The 19,020-nt window shown below is 43.4% G+C and overlaps 1 protein-coding gene across 5 annotated transcripts in view; it reads left to right on the top strand.

Annotated features, from left to right (window-relative positions):
- Positions 1 to 19,020, top strand: part of NALCN (sodium leak channel, non-selective) — a 505,598-nt gene that overhangs the window by 461,295 nt on the left and 25,283 nt on the right. For all 5 annotated transcript variants that reach the window (XM_019486907.2, XM_019486906.2, XM_019486908.2 and 2 more), the window contains 5 exons: positions 5,789 to 5,909; positions 5,995 to 6,093; positions 16,157 to 16,250; positions 16,793 to 16,899; positions 17,282 to 17,356. In XM_019486907.2, the coding sequence (XP_019342452.1) occupies positions 5,789 to 5,909; positions 5,995 to 6,093; positions 16,157 to 16,250; positions 16,793 to 16,899; positions 17,282 to 17,356 (496 nt within the window). The remainder of the gene's footprint in view (positions 1 to 5,788; positions 5,910 to 5,994; positions 6,094 to 16,156; positions 16,251 to 16,792; positions 16,900 to 17,281; positions 17,357 to 19,020) is intronic.

Raw genomic sequence — 19,020 nt, forward strand, 5'->3', positions numbered from 1 at the left:
GAGGTCTTTTAGCTGCTTTCTTTGCTGTAGCGTCAGCAAATCGATTACCTTTTGTGGAGGGGTTGTTTTCTTTTTGATGTGCTTTGCAATGCATTACTGCTACCTCCTTTGGTTCCCAGACTGCCTTGAGGAGAGCTTTTATCTGCTTGCTATGCTTAATGCCTGTTCCTTTAGAATCAAGTAGACCTCGCTCTTTCCATAGCGCTCCGTGAGCATATAAAACAAGGAAAACATATTTAGAGTCAGTATAAATATTGACAGTTTTGTTGGCCGCCAATTGCAAAGCCCGAGTCACAGCAATGAGTTCAGCCTTTTGAGCTGAAACAGATGGGTTTAAACATCCTGCTTCTATCACATTCTGTGTAGTCACGGTAGCGTATCCGGATTTTCGAATTCCATTCTCCATACTCAAGCTGCCATCAGTGTAGAACTCCAGGTCAGCTTTTTCAAGAGGTCTGTCTCTCAAATTTGGTCTTGAAGAAGAAACAGTTTCCAATGTTTGCAAACAATCATGCACAAGATCTGGTGTGTCACCCATCGATGGCAACAGTGTTGCTGGATTTACAGTGCGAGAAATGGCCAATTTTATTTCAGGCTTATCTAGGAGGATGGCCTGATATCGAGCCATTCGTCCCAGGGTTAACCAGTTCCCTCCTTTCTGCTCCAGGACTGTAAGCACTGCGTGAGGCACATATACAGTCATTTCATGGCCTAGGGTTAACTTTTCAGCTTCTTGTATTAGCAGACAGGTGGCAGCAACAGCCCAGAGACAAGCAGGCCATCTGCATGACACAAAGTCTAATTTTTTTGAAAGATATGCCACTGGTCATTGCCAGCTACCCAATTTCTGTGTTAAGACTCCCACGGCTACCCCACCTCGGTCATGCACAAAAAGGGAAAAAGGCTTACTCATGTCCGGTAGTCCTAAGGCAGGTGCTTCAATGAGAGCCTGCTTTAACTGGCAGAATGCTTGCTCACACTCTTCAGTCCATTCGAGCACCTTTTCATCACCTTGTGTAGCTCCATACAGAGGTTTTGCAATAACCCCAAAATTTGGAATCCAAATCCTGCAAAAACCTACTGTACCTAAGAATCCTCGTAGTTGTTTCTTTGTTATTGGGGGTGCCAGCCAGCATATAGCTTCTTTTCTTTCAGGCAACAGGGCTCTCTGACCAGGCTGTAATTCAAATCCCAAGTATGTTACCTTCTGGGACATGGGCTGCATTTTATTTCTGGATACTCGGTATCCTTCTTGGCCCAGAAAATTAAGGAGGCAAATTGCTCCTTCCAGGCAGCTTGCTTCAGTGGTGGCTGTTAAAAGCAAGTCATCCACATATTGCAAAAGAGCACAGGACAGTGGCAGTTTTAGCCTATGTAAATCCTTGCTTAATACAGTGCCGAATAGGGTTGGGCTGTTTTTAAATCCTTGGGGTAAAACAGTCCAGCATAACTGAGTCTTAATGCTAGTATCTGGGTCTTCCCATTCAAGTGCAAATATTTCCTGAGATCCCCTCTCTACCGGTATACAGAAGAAAGCATCTTTTAAATCAATAACCATAAACCAGTTATGATCTGGGTTCAAAGCAGATAGCAAGGTGTACGGATTAGGCATTACCGGGTATATACTCACAACCACTTTATTTACAGCTCTCAAGTCTTGGACGAAACGATATTCATTACTCTTAGGCTTCTTCACAGGCAAGATGGGTGTGTTAAAAGCTGATGTACATTCACGGAGAAGGCCATACTCCAGGAACCGTTCAACTAACGGCTTCAGTCCTTTCCTGGCTTCCATCCGCATTGGATATTGTTTCACACATGGAGGCTGGGCCCCTGGCAAAAGTTGAATCTTCACAGGGTCAGCATTTTTAGCCTTCCTGGGTCGGTGACCTGCCCATACCCATGGAACAACAGCATCGAGCAGGGATTGAGGAATATCCGGTGTACTTTCCTCTCGGAGAAGGCCGAGAAGGCAAGCCTGCAAATGCCACCCCTTTTCAGGAGGCACTGTTAAAAACATTTGCCCATCCTGGAACGACAACGTAGCTTGCAGTTTACAGAGGAGGTCTCTCCCTAAAAGGGGAACGGGGCAGTCTGGCATGTACAAGAATTGATGGGTAACTTCGGCCTGCCCAAGATTACAGGTCATTGGCTGTAGGAAGGGTCGTGATACTGCCTTCCCTGTAACCCCTACCACCGGCACAGTCTTTTTACTTAAAGGTTTCAGTTTTTGAGTTAAGACAGAATGGGCAGCACCTGTATCAACAAGAAAATCTACCAATTCATCTCTGTCCCCTAGTTGCATTTTAACCAGAGGCTCGTCAGGGGACACTGGGATCTGGGTTATCTTTCCCTCCCGGGCCTCCAGTCCCCTTCAATCTGAATCCCTTCCAAAAGTGAACAATCCACTGATCTCCTCTTTTTTCTTTTCACCTTCCCCAACTTTCCAATAAGGGCATTCCCGCTTCCAATGTCCTTTTTGTTTGCAATAGGCACATTGATCTTTCTCTAATGGACCCCGTCTCTGAGGCTGTCTCCGGAATCCCTCATCTCTAGGTTTTCCCATGATTGCAGCTGCCACTAGGGCTACCTGCATTTTTATCTTTCTCTCCTCTTTCTTGTCCTGTTGCTTTTCCTGAACACTTTCTCGGTTAGTAAATACTTGGTAAGCAATGTCTACTAGTTGGGAAATAGGCATACCTGTTGCTCCGTCTGCCTTCTGCAATTTCTTTCTAATGTCTGGTGCACTCTGACCTATAAAGATCATATTTACCATGCGAGCATTCGATGCATCCTCCGGATCCTCACGAGTGTATTGCCTGAAAGTAGTGTAAATTCTTTCCAAAAAAGCACTCGGGGTTTCATTAGTCTCCTGTCGAACCTCATACACCTTACTGAGATTTTGAGGTTTTTTCACAGCATCTCTCAATCCTCGGAGGATATATTCTCGATAGGCACGGATGGAGGTCATATCTTGGTCCGGTTTCCAATCTGGCTCCTGGATGGGGACATGATCATCTCTATTTCCTTGCAGGTTCCCTGCAGTAATTTCCGTTTCCACGTACTCACGAGCTTTGTTCACTACCATTCTCCTTTCCTCTGGTGTCAACAGGATATCTAAAAGAGACTGAACATCTGCCCAGGTTGGGTTATGGGTTTTGAAAATCGTTTTAAACAGGTTTCGTACCTTTTCAGGATTCTCTCTCAAGCTGGGGTTATTGTTCCTCCAATTATACAAATCTGATGTAGTGAAAGGAACGTGCACAAAGGTTCGACGGTAGGTTGGCTCACCGTCATCTTCGAGAGGCCCGGGTACCACTTGTTCTCTTAGGGGAAATACCCCATTTCCCTTCCCACGGCCAGGATCAGATTCCCTGTGATGTTTTCCCTTAACCCTGGAGTCCGCTCCTAACTGTACTCTCCACCCACCTCCCAGGGTTATATCAGGAGAAGTCGGGGATTCTGGAGATTGCCAAGCATCTGACGGCCATGGTTGGCGCTGTTCCAGATCCCTGGGTTGGGGAGTATTTTCAACCTCCGTCTTGCGGGGGGAAGAAGCAGGAAGAGCAGATGCCAACGAGGAATCAGATGAATCAGGAGGAGGAGGAGGGGGAAGAGAATAAGGTAAAGGCAGCAGAGGGGGGGAGCCTCCGGCTCCGGACAGTCCAGGACAGGATTTGCAGTTGGTCGAGCCACAGCCATCTCACAGATCCCAACCCCCTCCCCCAATCCACATTCCTCCAAAATCTTTCTATCTCTACAAAGAGACATAAACGCTTGCGCATACATCAATTCCTCCCATTTACCATTCTGCCGGCAGAACAAAATCAATTGTAAGATGGTATTATAATTAACACTTCCCTCCCAAGGCCAATATTCTTGATCATCTAGCTGATAGCGTGGCCACGCAGTTTCACAGAAGAATTTAGCTTTCTTTTTAGTCATAGGATCCCCACCAAACTCTGCCCAATGTCCCAATACACAAGAGAGGGGGGTACATTTCCTAACCTTACTGTTAATAGTACCCATCTCAGGGCTGCCTTCCCGGTTCTGACCGTCCGACTTACCTGGGATCCAGGGATCTGCTCTTAGTCCTCGTCCTCACAGGGGAAAAATCACTGGTCTTGGACTCGGGCCAGACAGAATACTTACAGAGATAATCCCAGGCAGGCGTACTGACGGTAGGCCTTATGCCCTTTCTACCCTCTCACCCAGGTGCCTGTTACTGATACTTTCACTCTGTGGCGTTGCACCATTAGGCTACTGCCACCTCAGCGATCCAGCTCCTCCTGAAGCAAAAGTTTGACCGGGAAAAGAGATCCCGGGGCATGCCTGACATTTGATAAGGAAGAGCAAATCAGCTGGTCGTCAGTTAGTCCAGGCAAAGCTTATCTAAGGCAGTCCCATCTGGGGTGCCAAAAACTGTTAGACCCCAGCTCAAGTCTGGGTTCGTGCCCGGTATGCAAAGGCCAATAAAGATACCAGGGGTGAAAGTATAAAGAAGATTTATTGCTAGCAATAAAAGGTGCAAGCGGAATAATTTCACAGAACAAGCACACTAAATTTCAATTCTAAGCCCCTTTTATACAGAAGTTTTAGACCTTCCTAAGCATCCTTGTTTGCTAATTGGCTATAAAGGAGTGACGCAAGGCGTTCTTTACTGAGCATGTCTCTATACCTGTGTTTTAGCTATGTATCTCATTAACATACATATATGTTTCATTAGCATACCTTTTGCCCACCTAAGGTCGTGATTTTTAGTATTTTAATGAGCTCTTTGACCCAATACTCTGATTCTGCTTTTGTTTTCAAGCCTCCTTTATCTAAGATTGTCTCCTCCTCATCATTGCAGATGGGCATTCGTCACATAACATTCACTTTTGCTTAGGCTTTGCATAGTAGTTTCTAGGTCAAACCTCACAATACTACTTTCAACCAGGTTTATCTTAAACCGTTTCAGCCATTTTCAAACTAGTTTATGTGCACTGAACATCTGTTCTGTTACAGGTTTAGACCAGTTTCTGATCACTTAAACCAGTCTGTCCCTAACGCAAGTAGATACTTTAATTTTCAGTTGGAATTATTCTTTGGTATCTCAGCTGCTACAAAAGTCAGAGCATATTAGATCTGAAGTCCAGAAAGAAAATGTCATTTCTTTTTATTGTGGGTCCATAGGGGACAGGGTGGGGGGAGCTTTCAAGTCTGGAAAAAGGGTAGTGGAGGTGCTAAAAATAGCCTGATCCAGGTTCAGGAGTTGTCTGGGTTAAGAACAGCACAGCCCTAGAGCTGTGGCAAGTGGCCAGGCTTTCCCAGCCCCTGGACTGTGGTATGAATGTATGCAAGTATTTACTAGGTTGAGTTAGCCCTCACTAGATCAGGTTAACCCTTTACCTAAAGTTAGTTTTCCTCTGAGCTTAACTAACTTTAGATCAGGCACACCATTTTTAGGGTTACCTAAGCCCTGTGAATGTCTGCACTCCAGAGTGTTTAGATCAACCTAACCTTAATTAGGTCAATCTAAATGTAATGCTTGTGTATACCCAAACAGGATCCCATATAGGAGATGAGAAACAATATATCACAATATATACTTATGAAGATCCCAAATATATATAAATAAAGCAGCCTATGTATAATTTAGGAATTCCAGATGCTGTTGTTGCTGTTTTATTATTATGAATCATTTTTTAGCTGCATTGTGTAACAGACTTAGAGAAGCTGCAAGATGCTCAAGATCTGCCTTTCTGGAAGAAAGTTAAAGTGCTCTCATGCCTTTGCTTTATTTCAGGGCAAATCCTCGGAATTTTAATTTTGACAATGTGGGAAATGCCATGTTGGCACTCTTTGAAGTTCTGTCATTAAAAGGCTGGGTAGAAGTCAGAGATGTTATTATTCATCGTGTAGGGCCGGTAAGCAAATGCATTAAATTCTTTGAATCCCTTTGAGCCTACTGGGATTTGTTTAAATGAATAATTATGTTTGTTATACATGCAGATCCATGGAATCTACATTCATGTTTTTGTATTCTTGGGCTGTATGATTGGATTGACCCTCTTCGTTGGAGTTGTCATTGCTAATTTCAATGAAAACAAGGTAACGATTGCATTTTTGTACCTTATGCATGGGAATAGTTTCTTACTTTGCTGTTAGCTCTAAATGTCATATGACACACACTGTGCAATGTAAGATAAGATGTAGCATTTCTAATATAAGCATGTTACGATTTGAGAAATTCATTCTTGCTTTAGGATCATGTTATTTTAGTATCCAGTGCTTGTATTCCAGTTACACACCTTTTTTCCTTACAGGCTGTGGCATATAGAGGGTAAAGTAGACAGCAACAGGACAATTAATTCTCCAGCATTGAAACTAAAAAGGAAGCTTGCTTACCAGTCAAGTGTACAGATTAATACTCATACTGAAAATATATCTATGCTTGTTTTTATGTTTGTAAGAGGTCTAGGCAAGACCCCTGCTTAAGGCAAGATCATCCCTGACTAAATCATCCCAATTAAATGTCTGCTTAACCTGCTCTTGAAAATGTCCAAGAATGAAGATTCCCAACAGCTTCTCTAGGTAGCTTGTTCCACTGCTTAACCACCCTCATAGTCCGAAAGTTCTTCCTAGTCTCCAACCTAAATTTCCTCTACTGCATTCTGAGACCATTGCTTCTAGTCCTGTCCCCTACAGGTACAGAGAAAAAGCTATCTCCACCCTCTCTATAATGGCCCTTCAGGTCTTTGACAACTGTTATCAAATCCCCCTCAGCCTTCTCTTCTTCAGACTTAATCATAGAATCATAGAGAAGTAGGGCACAAAGGGACCTCCAGAGGTCATTTAATTCAATCTCCTGCCTGAGGCAGGATCATTCCTATTCAAACCATTCTGTACAAACCATAATCTAAACTTTACATAAGACTACTGTCCAGCTTGACACAACACTTAACCTAACACCCTAACCTGACATGGGTAGGTCAGGGGACTCACAGTATCCAATGTCCTGCTTCTATGAAATATTGTCACTATATGCTCAAGAGATCCTGGGTTAAGGGGACATATCGCTTTTTCAGCCTTTCCTCAAGTCATGATTTCCAAGTCTCTAATCATTTTTGTTCCTCTGTGTCGGACTTTTTCCAATCTGTGTACATCCTTTCTGAAGTGTGGGGTCCCAGACTGGACACAGTACTTCAGGTTGTGGCCTCACCAGTGTTGAAAAGAGTAGAAGAATCACTTCCCTTGATTTACAAGAGACATGCCTGTAATGCATAGGTTCATAGATGTTATGGTCGGAAGGGACCTCGATAGATCGTTGAGTCCGACCCCCTGCATAGGCAGGAAAGTGTGCTGGGTTCAGATGACCCCAGCCAGATGCCTATCTAACCACCTCTTAAAGACTCCCAGGGTAGGGGAGAGCACCACCTCCCTTGGGAGCCCATTCCAGATTTTGGCCACTCTAACTGTGAAGAAGTTCTTCCTAATGTCCAGTCTAAATCTGCTCTCTGCTAGCTTATGGCCATTATTTCTTGTAATACCCAGCGGCGCCTTGGTGAGTAGAGCCTCACCAATTCCCTTCTGCACCCCCATGATGAATTTATAGGCAGCCACAAGGTCGCCTCTCAACCTTCTCTTGCGGAGGCTGAACAGGTCCTGGTGCCCTAGTCTCTCCTTGTAGGGCTTGGCATGCAAGCCCTTAACCATACGAGTGGCCCTTCTCTGGACCCTCTCCAGGTTATCTACATCCTTCTTGAAGCGTGGCGCCCAAAACTGGACGTAGTATTCCAACTGCGGTCTGACCAGTGCCCGATAGAGGGGAAGTATCACCTCCTTGATTCTGTTTGTTATGCATCTACTGATGCACAATAAAATGCAGTTAGCTTTGCTGATGACTTTGTCACACTCACGACTCATGTTCGTCTTGGAGTCCACCAGGACTCCGAGATCCCTTTCCCCTTCCGTGCTGCCGAGCAGGTAATTTCCTAAGCAGTAGGTGTGCTGGACGTTTTTCCTCCCCAGGTGCAGCACCTTGCATTTCTCCTTGTTAAATTGTATTCTATTGTTGTCTGCCCATTTGTCCAACCTGTTCAGGTCTGCCTGTAGTTGTTCCCTGCCCTCCGGTGTGTCCACTTCTCTCCACAGTTTTGTATCATCCGCAAACTTGGGCAGAGTACACTTCACTCCCTCATCCAAGTCAGTGATAAAGACGTTGAAAAGTATCGGTCCAAGGACCGAGCCCTGCGGGATGCCACTGCCCACTCCCTTCCAGGTCGATACCAACCCGTCTACCACCACTCTCTGGGTATGACCCTCTAGCCAATTTGCCAGCCACCAGACTATGTAATCATCCAAGTCACAGCCTCTTAATTTGCTCACCGGTATGGGGTGGAATACCATATCGAAGGCCTTCCTGAAGTCTAAATAAATGAAATCTACCCCTACTCCTGCGTCCAGGTGTTTTGTAACCCGGTCATAAAAAGAAACTAGATTAGTCAGGCATGATCTACCTGCTATGAACGCATGCTGGTTTCCCCTCAGCATAATATTTCCTGCTGGGCTCTCACATATATGAGCCTTAGTAATCTTTTCAAAGACTTTACCAAGGATGGAGGTGAGACTGATTGGCCTATAGTTGCTTGAATCCTCCTTCCTCACCTTCTTGAAAATAGGGACCACATTGGCCTTTTTCCAGTTCTCCGGGACCTGGCCCATGCGCCACGAGTGCTCAAATATTCTTGCCAGTGACTGTGCAATGACGTCAGCCAGTGTCTTCAGTACCCTTGGATGGAGCTCATCTGGGCCTGCCAACTTAAACGCATCCAGTCCTTCCAAGTGACTCTGCACTATCTCAGGGCCAATGCTTGGTAGTCTGGCGCCCTGCTGTTGCCTCTCTACAATCCCATCGTGAGACTTGTTTTGCCCCTTGTTTAGAAACACTGAGGTGAAGAACTCATTGAGGAGTTCAGCCTTGTCCTCCCTGTCTGTCACCAATTTCTTTTGCCCATTCAGTAGTGGTCCTATACCACCCTGGGCCTTCCTTTTACTCCCTATATATCTGAACAACAATTTTTTGTTATCCTTAACTTGGGATGCCATCCTCAGCTCCATGGTAGCTTTGGCCTTTCTAACTACCTCCCTACAACTGTGAGCTGAGGAGGCGTACTCCTCTTTAGTAATCTTTCCGTGTTTCCACTGCTTATATGCCCCCCTTTTTTGCCCTTAGGCTGCTCTGGACTTCTCTGGTCAGCCAAGGATGCCTCTTGGCCCCTTTCCCCTTTTTCCCCCACATCAGGATCGTCTTCCTCTGTGCCCGAAGGATCACTTCCTTAAGGCACAGTCACCCTTCCTGGGCTCCCATCACACCAAATCTCTTACCCTGCAGTGCGTCAGTGACTAAACACCTAAGCTCGCTGAAGTCAGCCTTCCTAAAGTCTAGCACTTCCACCCTATTAGTTAGTTACCCTATTAGTTAGTTCCACCCTAAAGGTAACTATTACTAGTTACCTTTCCCACTCTATGCCTTATGATGAATTCTGTTATTTGGTGGTCACTGTCCCCCAGGTGACCACCGATCTGTAGGTCTCCTACCATGTCATCCCCCGTTGCCAATACCAGATCCAGTAAGGCCTTCCCCCTAGTGAGACCATGTACCTCCTGCGTCAGGTGGAGGTCCTGCACACAGGATAGGAACCTGCATGAACAGTGGGAATTTGCTGTCTGCATCTCCCAGCAGATGTCAGGGTAATTTAGGTCCCCCATGACTACCGCTTCCCTAGTCTTTATGGTCTCTGAGAGCTGCCTCAGGAGTTCCAAATCTAGTTCTTCTCCCTGGTGTTGGGATCTGTAGCAGACCCCTGCCACCAAATCCCTTTCCCTTGACCTCCATGTATCCTAACTCACAATCCTTCTACTTTCTCCTCCTCCAATTTCATTTTGATAAGGGTCATTGTATAACGCTCCTTGACATAGAACACAACCCCTCCCCCTCTCCTCCCTACTCTAGCCTTTCTGTACAGCTTATAGCTCTCAATGTGTACCACCCGGTCCTAGATAGAGTCCCACCAGGTTTCTGTTAACCCCACTAAGTTGTAAGTGTTTTCTACAAGCAGGAGCGCTAGTTCATCCTGCTTGTTCCCCATGCTCCTAACATTAGTGTATAGGCACTTGAGCCCTGTGACTGGCGCCTTTGTTGCCCCCCAGGTCTGATGCCCCTTATTGCTTACCTGCTTATCGCTAACCTGTGCGATACTGCTGGACGTCCCATGGATTGCAGGTTCGTGATGTTCTCCTTCTTCTGCCTCCCCATCCCCCATCTGAGCTAGTTTAAAGCCCAACGTAGGAGATCAGACAACCTGCTGGAGAAAAGACTTTTATCTTTTGCTGAGAGGTGAAGTCCATCGTGTCCCAGGAAGTCCCTTGCCAGGAAGTGTGGGTCATGGTCCAGGAAGCCAAATCCTGCATGTAAGCACCAACTCCTGAGCTGCAGGTTTACCTCCCTGATGCAGGCGCTGTGATGCCTGCAACCTCTGACTGGGAGGATGGATTGGAAGACCACCTGCACCCCCATCGCCCTAAGCCTGGCCCCCAGAGCCCTGTAGTCGCCCGTGATATGATCAGGATTACTCCTGGCCGCGTCATTGGTTCCCACATGGATGAGGACCATGGGATAGTAGTCCGAGGGCCAGATCAGGTCAGGAATGCTTGTCACGACATCCCAGATCTTGGCCCCTGGCAGGCAACACACCTTATGCGCCATGGGATCTGGGCGGCAGATGTTTCCCTCTGTTCCTCTCAGAAGGGAGTCGCTCACTACGATGCAATGTCTCCTCTTCCTTCAGTAGCTTGTCTGGCCCTCAGCTTGCTCGGGGATGGATTGGGGCTCCTCCCATGCCATCTCCTCCACCGCACTCTCCTCCAGTGCAGCCAGGGCTTCATATCTGTTTCCCAACTGCACCAGTGGATCCATTTCTGCGGCGAGTGGCCTGGTCCTGGAGGTGGCTGTCATCCATCCTTCTGTATCAGCTTTGGGGCTTCTGCAGTCCGCTCCTCTGCCTGGTGTCTGGCTCTGCAGAGAAAGGAAGTACCCATCAATTTCCTCCTCAATTGCCCTGATCCCCCTCAACCTGCTCACCTCTGCCTGGAGTACCGCCACCTGCCCCTCCAGTGCCTCAACCCTGTTAATACAACCCAATGTGCTGCTGGCTTTTATTTTGCAACAAAAGAACACTATTGGCTCATATTCAAGCTTAATCAGCATAATAATTCATAGTAAAATATTTATCTGAGAGATATCATAAACAGATACTCCCTCAGTTTCCTTTTAGTCGCAAAAGTTGAACAAATACAGATAAGTGAGTTATACATGACAGAAATTTCTCTAGTGTTAAGGCTTCAACAAAGTTCTTTTAAAAGCTCTTTTTTCTTTACCCCCTTATGATTCTGCTGTGTAATACTGCATTGCCTTTAAAATTGCCAGATGTATAATGATGGCTAAATTTAAAGTATTAAAATTGCCATCTGTATAATGATGACTAAAGATGTATAATAATAGCTAAACTTCTCGCCAAAGTTTGAAGAATATTGAGCAATCTGATTTGAGTCACAGGCCATTAAAATATTATGATTTGAAAGGTTAATTTCCTTCTAATATTTCTTTTGTATCCCTTAATGTATCTTTATAGATATGCATTGATCACTGATTTAAATGTTACTATAGCCTCTATTAACATGTTATATGTACACCCCTACTTCAAAAATGGCTTCTTAATTTCCCTTCAAACTTTCTATAGTTATCCTAAAAATTTTATCTGTAAGCATGTGGAATGAATGTGTAACATGACAAAAATACATTTTTGTGTGGTTCCCTTCTAAATGGTGTTTGACAATGCTTGAGTAAATATACATTTGACTGAACGATAGGTGAGATTTTTTTTTATCCTAGTATTCTGATGTGAACAGGTATACACTTTTGCATTTTTCTTGTAATTTTGTATGAACTATGTGAGTGTAAAGATTTACTTGTTGCACTTGACATCTTTAATTGCATTATTATGCAGACAACAGATCCAATCTTGTTAAGTGTAGTTTATCTTCTACAATAGGGTTAGCCAACTTTTGGCACTGTGGACATGTCTACACGAGATGCAGTAGCCTATTCTACTGTGCATTAGCATGTCACAGCAAAAGCTGTGCTAATGCACAAATGTGCCATAGAATTAGTCCACTACACATTGTGTCACAAAAAAGTTTTCTTTTGCTACTACACGTTAGCACGAGCTAATGTGCCCTTCTGTAGTACCTCATACTAAATGTACTAATTTAATGCACAGTAGCAATGGTTCATTAATGAACATTTAGACATGCCCTGCATGTGGCATGGGGAGGGAGCAGGGAAAACAGAGGCAGATAGGGCAGGGAGCAAAAAGCAGAGCAGCAGATCAAATGGGGAGCACAGGGCAGGGGGAGAAAGCAGAGCAATAAATCAGGGAGGGGACGGGGATTGGAGTAACACCTAGGGAGAGTGTAGGGCTTACTTTGTAGCATGTCCGCCAAAAAGGTTAGCCCTATTGTCCTACAAGATGTTTCAGTCTCCCAGCTCCCACTAACTCTGTAAGATTCATTTTGGCTCTCCGAAATTCAGCTCACTGTGTATATCCATCCCTCCAAATGGTGAACATATGTGGGAGCTATCATGTATCCATTCTTTATATTTCATATGCACAATATCTTTTGTTTCTGACATCACATTCTTATCTCTCAGGTTTGAGATGATAGGCTGTAGAACAGGGGTACATTAACACAAAATAAAATCCTATCTTTGGTCCAGTCTATGTATTACTTAACTGACGATCTCTCCAATAGGCTCATGTGAATCTGATATGAATATTTGTTTTAGTGTTAGAAATTTAAATGTGAACTATGAAAAATATTTCCCCCTACAGATATCTGAACAGCATTCACAGTTCACATTTTATTTTCTCTTGCTGAGACATCCAGTATTAAAGGCACAAGAGAACTCAAATTCCAGTGGAAAATGAGAATTGGTGAGGGTTAATTTGAAATCAGTTGAAACAGAAAGGCATGTTTTTAAGGCATAAAAGGAGAGTGAGCTCATGAGAAAGTTCAGACAGCCATTTATCTTGGCAAAAACTGTCCCTGGTCGAGCTGATGAAGTCAGTGTGGAAGCCTGTGGTCTACTACCATGAGTTATATATCCCCATTATTTCCAGAGTCCTCTGATTTGTCCATTTATCATTATTCATTGATCTTTTCTGCTAACTTTGTACTTTTTCTGGACACCATCTAGATTTTCAACAACTGACTGTGCCAGTCCCCTTGTGCCTTAACTGAATACTAGACAAACATTTGCTTGCAAATGAAGAAACCTATTCATTAATAACACTAATCACAATTCCCTGCAGATTACATGGAAAAATTGAATGCAGTATTTCCATATAATTTACATGCCAATAAAAATCCATAGGGCACAAATCACTCATAAATCATGCCATTCATATGTTTTTAATTATTTATAATCATTTCAGTTTATGTATTGAAATATTACAGTTTTCCCTCATAATTTTTTCTTTTCAATATCTACCTTTTATTTATTTACTTTGTTAAAGAACCTGTTAAGGATTCACTCCCATTGAAAGAGTAGAATCTTTAGTAAATTACCCTGAAGAAAAAAAACTGTCTTTATATGACAGACAAGAACTGACATTCAACTATTCTGAAATAATTGAAATGTCCAGGAGTTGATCAAGTGTAAAATAGTGGGTGGTGATGATCAAAAATCTAATTCAGGAGGCAAGGAATAAAACTTTATACACTGTGGGATTAAATGGCATACTCTGAAAAGTAAATAGCCACGCTGTTGGTCTTTCACAGAAATTTGGTTTTAGAATTGGTTGAAAGATGGTGGGCTTGTCTATAAAAAAGAATTGATTTGTCTTTTTTTAGCAATTTTTTTTAAATGCAATATTTTTAATGGAAATCAAAATAATCTGAGTAACAATTGAAATATTTTGATTTAAAAATGTTGCAGGGGTGTCTTGTGGGAGCAATAGCTCAAGTTATTTATGGCCCTGTTCTCCTCTATGAAGTAGGGTCTCTGGTCAATATGAAATATCAGTCTCCCTTTTTCATCTTGCTTCTTACATGAGAAAGGAAGTGCAGGCTTGTGGGTGTCACTCTGGTAAGCTATAGGAGAGATACTCAGGCCAGGAAACTCATCTGTTAGAAGCATAGGCGATGCATAGGGAGGGCATGGGGGGACATGCCTCCCCTGAGAGCACTGGTGCCCCCCTTGAGAGCAAGCACTTCAGCTGGTATGGGGGCACAGAGAGTGCTTGTGGCCCCCCCTAAAATCAGCTTCGCCGGTGGTGGAAGTGCTAGCAGTTCCACCGCCACTGTGCCACACGTGCCCCTGGCGCACTCGGCGACCGGTCACTAGGGGACCCCAGCTGACTGCTGGGGGACCCCCCGGTCATGCTTCACTGGTGCCCTGCCCAGACTCAGGAGACATCAGTCGCCCATGGTTAGAAGAGAATGGGAACAGGGAGGCAACAATTCCAATGATGCACAAGAGTAACTTATCCAAATCAAAATACTTAATAAGCATCCAGTGACATGGGGAGTGTAAGTGAGGAATTTTGAATAGGTATACTGTGATATTTTGAATATGACAAATTTAGTGTCAGTCCTGCAGAAAATGTAGCACTTGGTTAAGAGATACAGAAGCAAATTCCTATCTGTTGTGAGCAGTAGCACTACTGAGGATGGGTAACTGAGGCACCAGCCCCAGGTGCCAGTTTTGAGGGAGTACAAGAATTTGACCAGCACTGCTGTCAGTCTGGCTGCTGCCCCAGCCACTGCTGTCCTGGGCACAGAAACCACTTGTTGTGTCTCTGGATCATGGAAGTACCAACATATGAATTCAGACAGGGTCTGAATTTGGTCCATAAGCAATGAAGAAAGGGAACCATGCAGTGCTCTGTGTTCCCGAGACACAAATCTGTTTGTGGTGCAAGTATTTGTACATTTTTTGCTAAATTTCATTTTTATTTTACCACATCTATCTTCTCTGCCATAAAAGCTTTCTAAGAATAATATAGACAGATCATTTGTTTTTATGAATTTGTGATTATGGAATCTCTTCTAATTTCATACTTCCTATACTGTCTGGTTTTTGGCTTGACTAGAGTTAATAAGTATTATATCTATTAGTCTCTTTCAATTTAAGGGTATATCTTCCCAGGGAAGTAATTCCATAAAGAGATTATGTCTACTACAGAGGGAGCTCTCCTGACCTTATCAGTGGCCCAGTCAGCCATTTATGTGAATCACAATTCCAGAGCTTGGAGAAGCCGAGGCAAACACCGAAGATCACCCCGCTCATCACACAGTTTAGGATGGTTAAGTGCTCATGTACACAGTATCGGAGAGCTACCTGTGACATTTATCTTTAAAAGGTCTTTGCTGTTTATGTCAGCTCCAGACTCTTGCCATGAGATTTTACAGCTCTCTGGAGTGATAAGGATCTTATTATGGTTTAAGGTCATTTTAAATAGAATCATTCTATGCTATCAAAACACATTTATGTGTACTCCCCATAGCTACCACCCCTAAAGTCATATCTTCACCTTTTCTTGGGATTCCTTTATGGAAGACAGACTCATAGCATACTGTTATCTTATTTCAATTATACTATGAGCATAGGAAGGGTGGTGTATTACAGCAATTTTCTAGAGAGCTTGTTTCCTGACAAATGATAGCAGTGCTGACAAGCTGCAAGATTTTCTACAGCAAAATCCAGACAAAATCAACTACTGTTTAAAACAGTGTTCCCTAGCAAATGGTGTTCAGTCAAATGGAAAACCTCCTGCAGGGTTTCCCTACCCCTGCTGGGCCTCTGCTACAAAGAGCAACAACTACACCTGCTGAGTTGAGTCCCAGAAACTCACAGCTAATGCATTTGGAAATCCTCTTGAGTGTAGGGCTGATACTTCAACCCCTTTACCCAAACACTGTGTTATTCAAAGAAAGTTGTGTATGTAACTTTATTTGAAACACCAAAGAGACTGTCTTCATGTTTACAGCATTTAAATGTTCTAGAGTTTATATGACAGAAGATTGTTTATGCTTTCCTTTGTTTATTAAGGGTACAGCTTTGCTGACTGTAGATCAGAGACGCTGGGAAGATCTGAAAAGCAGACTGAAGATAGCACAACCACTTCATCTCCCACCTCGTCCGGGTATCAAAGATATTCTGATTTTATTTATGTTGAGCCCTCATGTTCATAATTCCCCAGGAGTCTTAAGATTCAAATTAAAATTGTAATTGTGAGGCCACTAGGAGGTTGTGCATAAGTTAATGTGGAAACAGGCTCCAACTACAGATCTCTGCACAAGGCTATTAAAATCAACCCCCCAAAAAAGGTTGTGCTTCGATGGTTTTAGGATAAGCCTTAATGAAAAAATGAATTTTTAAATGAAATATATTTGCACTTGCCTGTTAATGATATGAAGGGAATGTATTAGCCTGACAGCGACTGAATGATGCACTTGCCCTGCCAGTGCCAAAGCCTTCATGCAACAATGCTGTTCAGTATTTGAAATTACATGTTCAGAGCACTATTTGATCAGTGAAATTGTAGCAGAAAATTAGAAATGTATTTCAGGCCTGGGCAAGAATTAGATTGCCATTAAAGGGTAAGAAAAAATGTGTCAAGAAACTAGAGAGAGAAAATAGTGCTCTGTGTATTTAACTCCTCTTATTTAACTCTTTCTTTTTCAGATAATGATGGCTTCAGAGCTAAAATGTATGATATAACGCAGCATCCATTTTTCAAGAGGACCATTGCTGTACTTGTTCTGGCCCAGTCTGTGTTGCTGTCAGTTAAGGTATTCTTATTTCTTGGGGCATCTTGCAATAGTGGTAAAACATGTGTGCTGCATTTTTTTTAAAACAGTGAATTATAAAGTAGGCCATAGCTTATATTGAACTGAGGGGAATGTATTATTGCTAAATACAGCAGCCAAAGCCTCAGATGGCACAAATCAATGTATGTGTCAATGGAGCTGTGCCAGCTTACACCCACTGATGATCTGCTCTACCGTTTTTAATTTCTCATTAAACTATAGTTCCGTTTGAGAGAAAGATTGCATCCAAATGCCATTCCTGCCTGAATATATTAGTTACATTAAAAATAGAATGTAGGGCAACAATAAATACTGAAATAAAATTAAAGTGGTTGCAAGCTGATTTATTTTTTTCCCATTTCAGTGGGATGCTGAAGATCCAGTGACCGTTCCTTTAGCAACAATGTCTGTTGTCTTCACCTTCATTTTTGTCCTGGAGGTACAGTGATAAAATATGTTTTATTCAGATTAAGACTACATTTTGTATTTCATTTGGGTTTCTAAATCCTGTTTCCCTGATATATATTCAAGTGGCATTGATAAAGTCAAGCAATTGGGGAACTTAAAGACACAGTTTGGATTCTGTTTGCACTGTGTAGCTATGCTTATGAGGGCTGTGCGAAGCTTCGGCCGCTGATTCGATTTGGTGATTTGTGTGAGATTCAGCCTGATTCAGAGGCTGAATCTCCAAATCAAGTCAGGAGATCCTTTAATCTCTCCAAATCAATTTGGAGAGATTGGAAAGATTCAACGATTCGGACATAGACACAGCTTTAAATGTTTTTTCTACAAACCTCAAGGTAACAGGTGGCACTGTGGAAGCAAATTACTTCTACAGTGGTCAATATTATAATTTCAGTAGTTACTGAAGTGGATCAGAAGCACTTACGGTCCATTTCTGGGTCCTCTGGGGAGCGCACAGGGCCCTCCCCCTCACACACCCCCTTGCCCTCCTGGCTCAGTGACAGGTGCCTCCTGGGTCTGGGGGAGCACCTGGGTCCCCTCGCAGCTGATTGCCAAGCCGGGAGAGTGTAGTGGGGGGAGGGGGGCCACACACTCAGTGTCGCACCTGAAAGTGAACCAGAAGTACTTGGCAGAAGTTCACCGCCAAGCACACAGGGGGCCCCCCAACGCTCCATCTGCCTCACCATCTCAGTGTTCATGAGCCACACATGGTACCTTGAGTTATATAGAAAACACATTTAAAGCTGTGTCTATGGCTGTATCGCTGATTGTTCAAATCAGCATCGAATCTTCAGATTTGGATTTGGCCGAATTGAATCAAGACAGTGATCCAAATCAACTAATCGAATCACTGTCCCTGATTCAGGCTGAATCCAAATCGAATACGGCCCATTTCACGCACCCCTAATGCTTACCCTGTGCTTTCCTATTCAGAGTATGGGCCAGGGGCTGGGGCCTGCAGCAGAGCCATGATCTGTGATCTGCTCCCTGCATGCCCACTGAACCAAGCTCTTTATCATATGAATCCTCTTCTCCCATCCTAAAAAAAAGTATTTCTTATACACATGAAAAGGAAATGAGTTTTCTATAACTAGCTGCCTGGCAAACATGACAACCAAAATCATCTTGGCAAGGTGTAATTAACCTGTGAACTTTCACAAGATCTGAGATACTCTCAGAGCTGAGTAGGATTTAAACAAGGATTAGATATTTATATGGATATCCATAGTGACACTGGGTAAACTCAAAATAAGAAGGAATATACATCTTTTAAGCTTGTAAACCAACCACAAACTTATAGAATTTAAGAAAAAACTTTCTCTATCGGTAAATTATTCTCTAATTCCTTTGCAAGGTTTTTTGCACTTTCACCTGAAACTCCAGTACTGACCACTATCACAGGCAGGACAGTGAAATACATGGTTTAATCCAAAATCACAGTTCCTATGTCCCAGTGCTGTATAAACAGTGAAGTGGCACCCTTGTATTAGCCCTACTCATGTCAGCTCTTGTTGTTTCTTCCTTTCTTGCCCAAGAAGAATCAAGGCCACTGAGAAAACAAACAGACATAGCTAGGTTTGATCTGTGGGGTACATATAGGCAATCTTTAATTCAGCAAGCAATCCTTATTCTCCCATT

Source organism: Alligator mississippiensis, chromosome 1 (genome assembly GCF_030867095.1).
Source record: "Alligator mississippiensis isolate rAllMis1 chromosome 1, rAllMis1, whole genome shotgun sequence".
In the NCBI taxonomy this organism is placed as follows: Eukaryota; Metazoa; Chordata; order Crocodylia; family Alligatoridae; genus Alligator; species Alligator mississippiensis.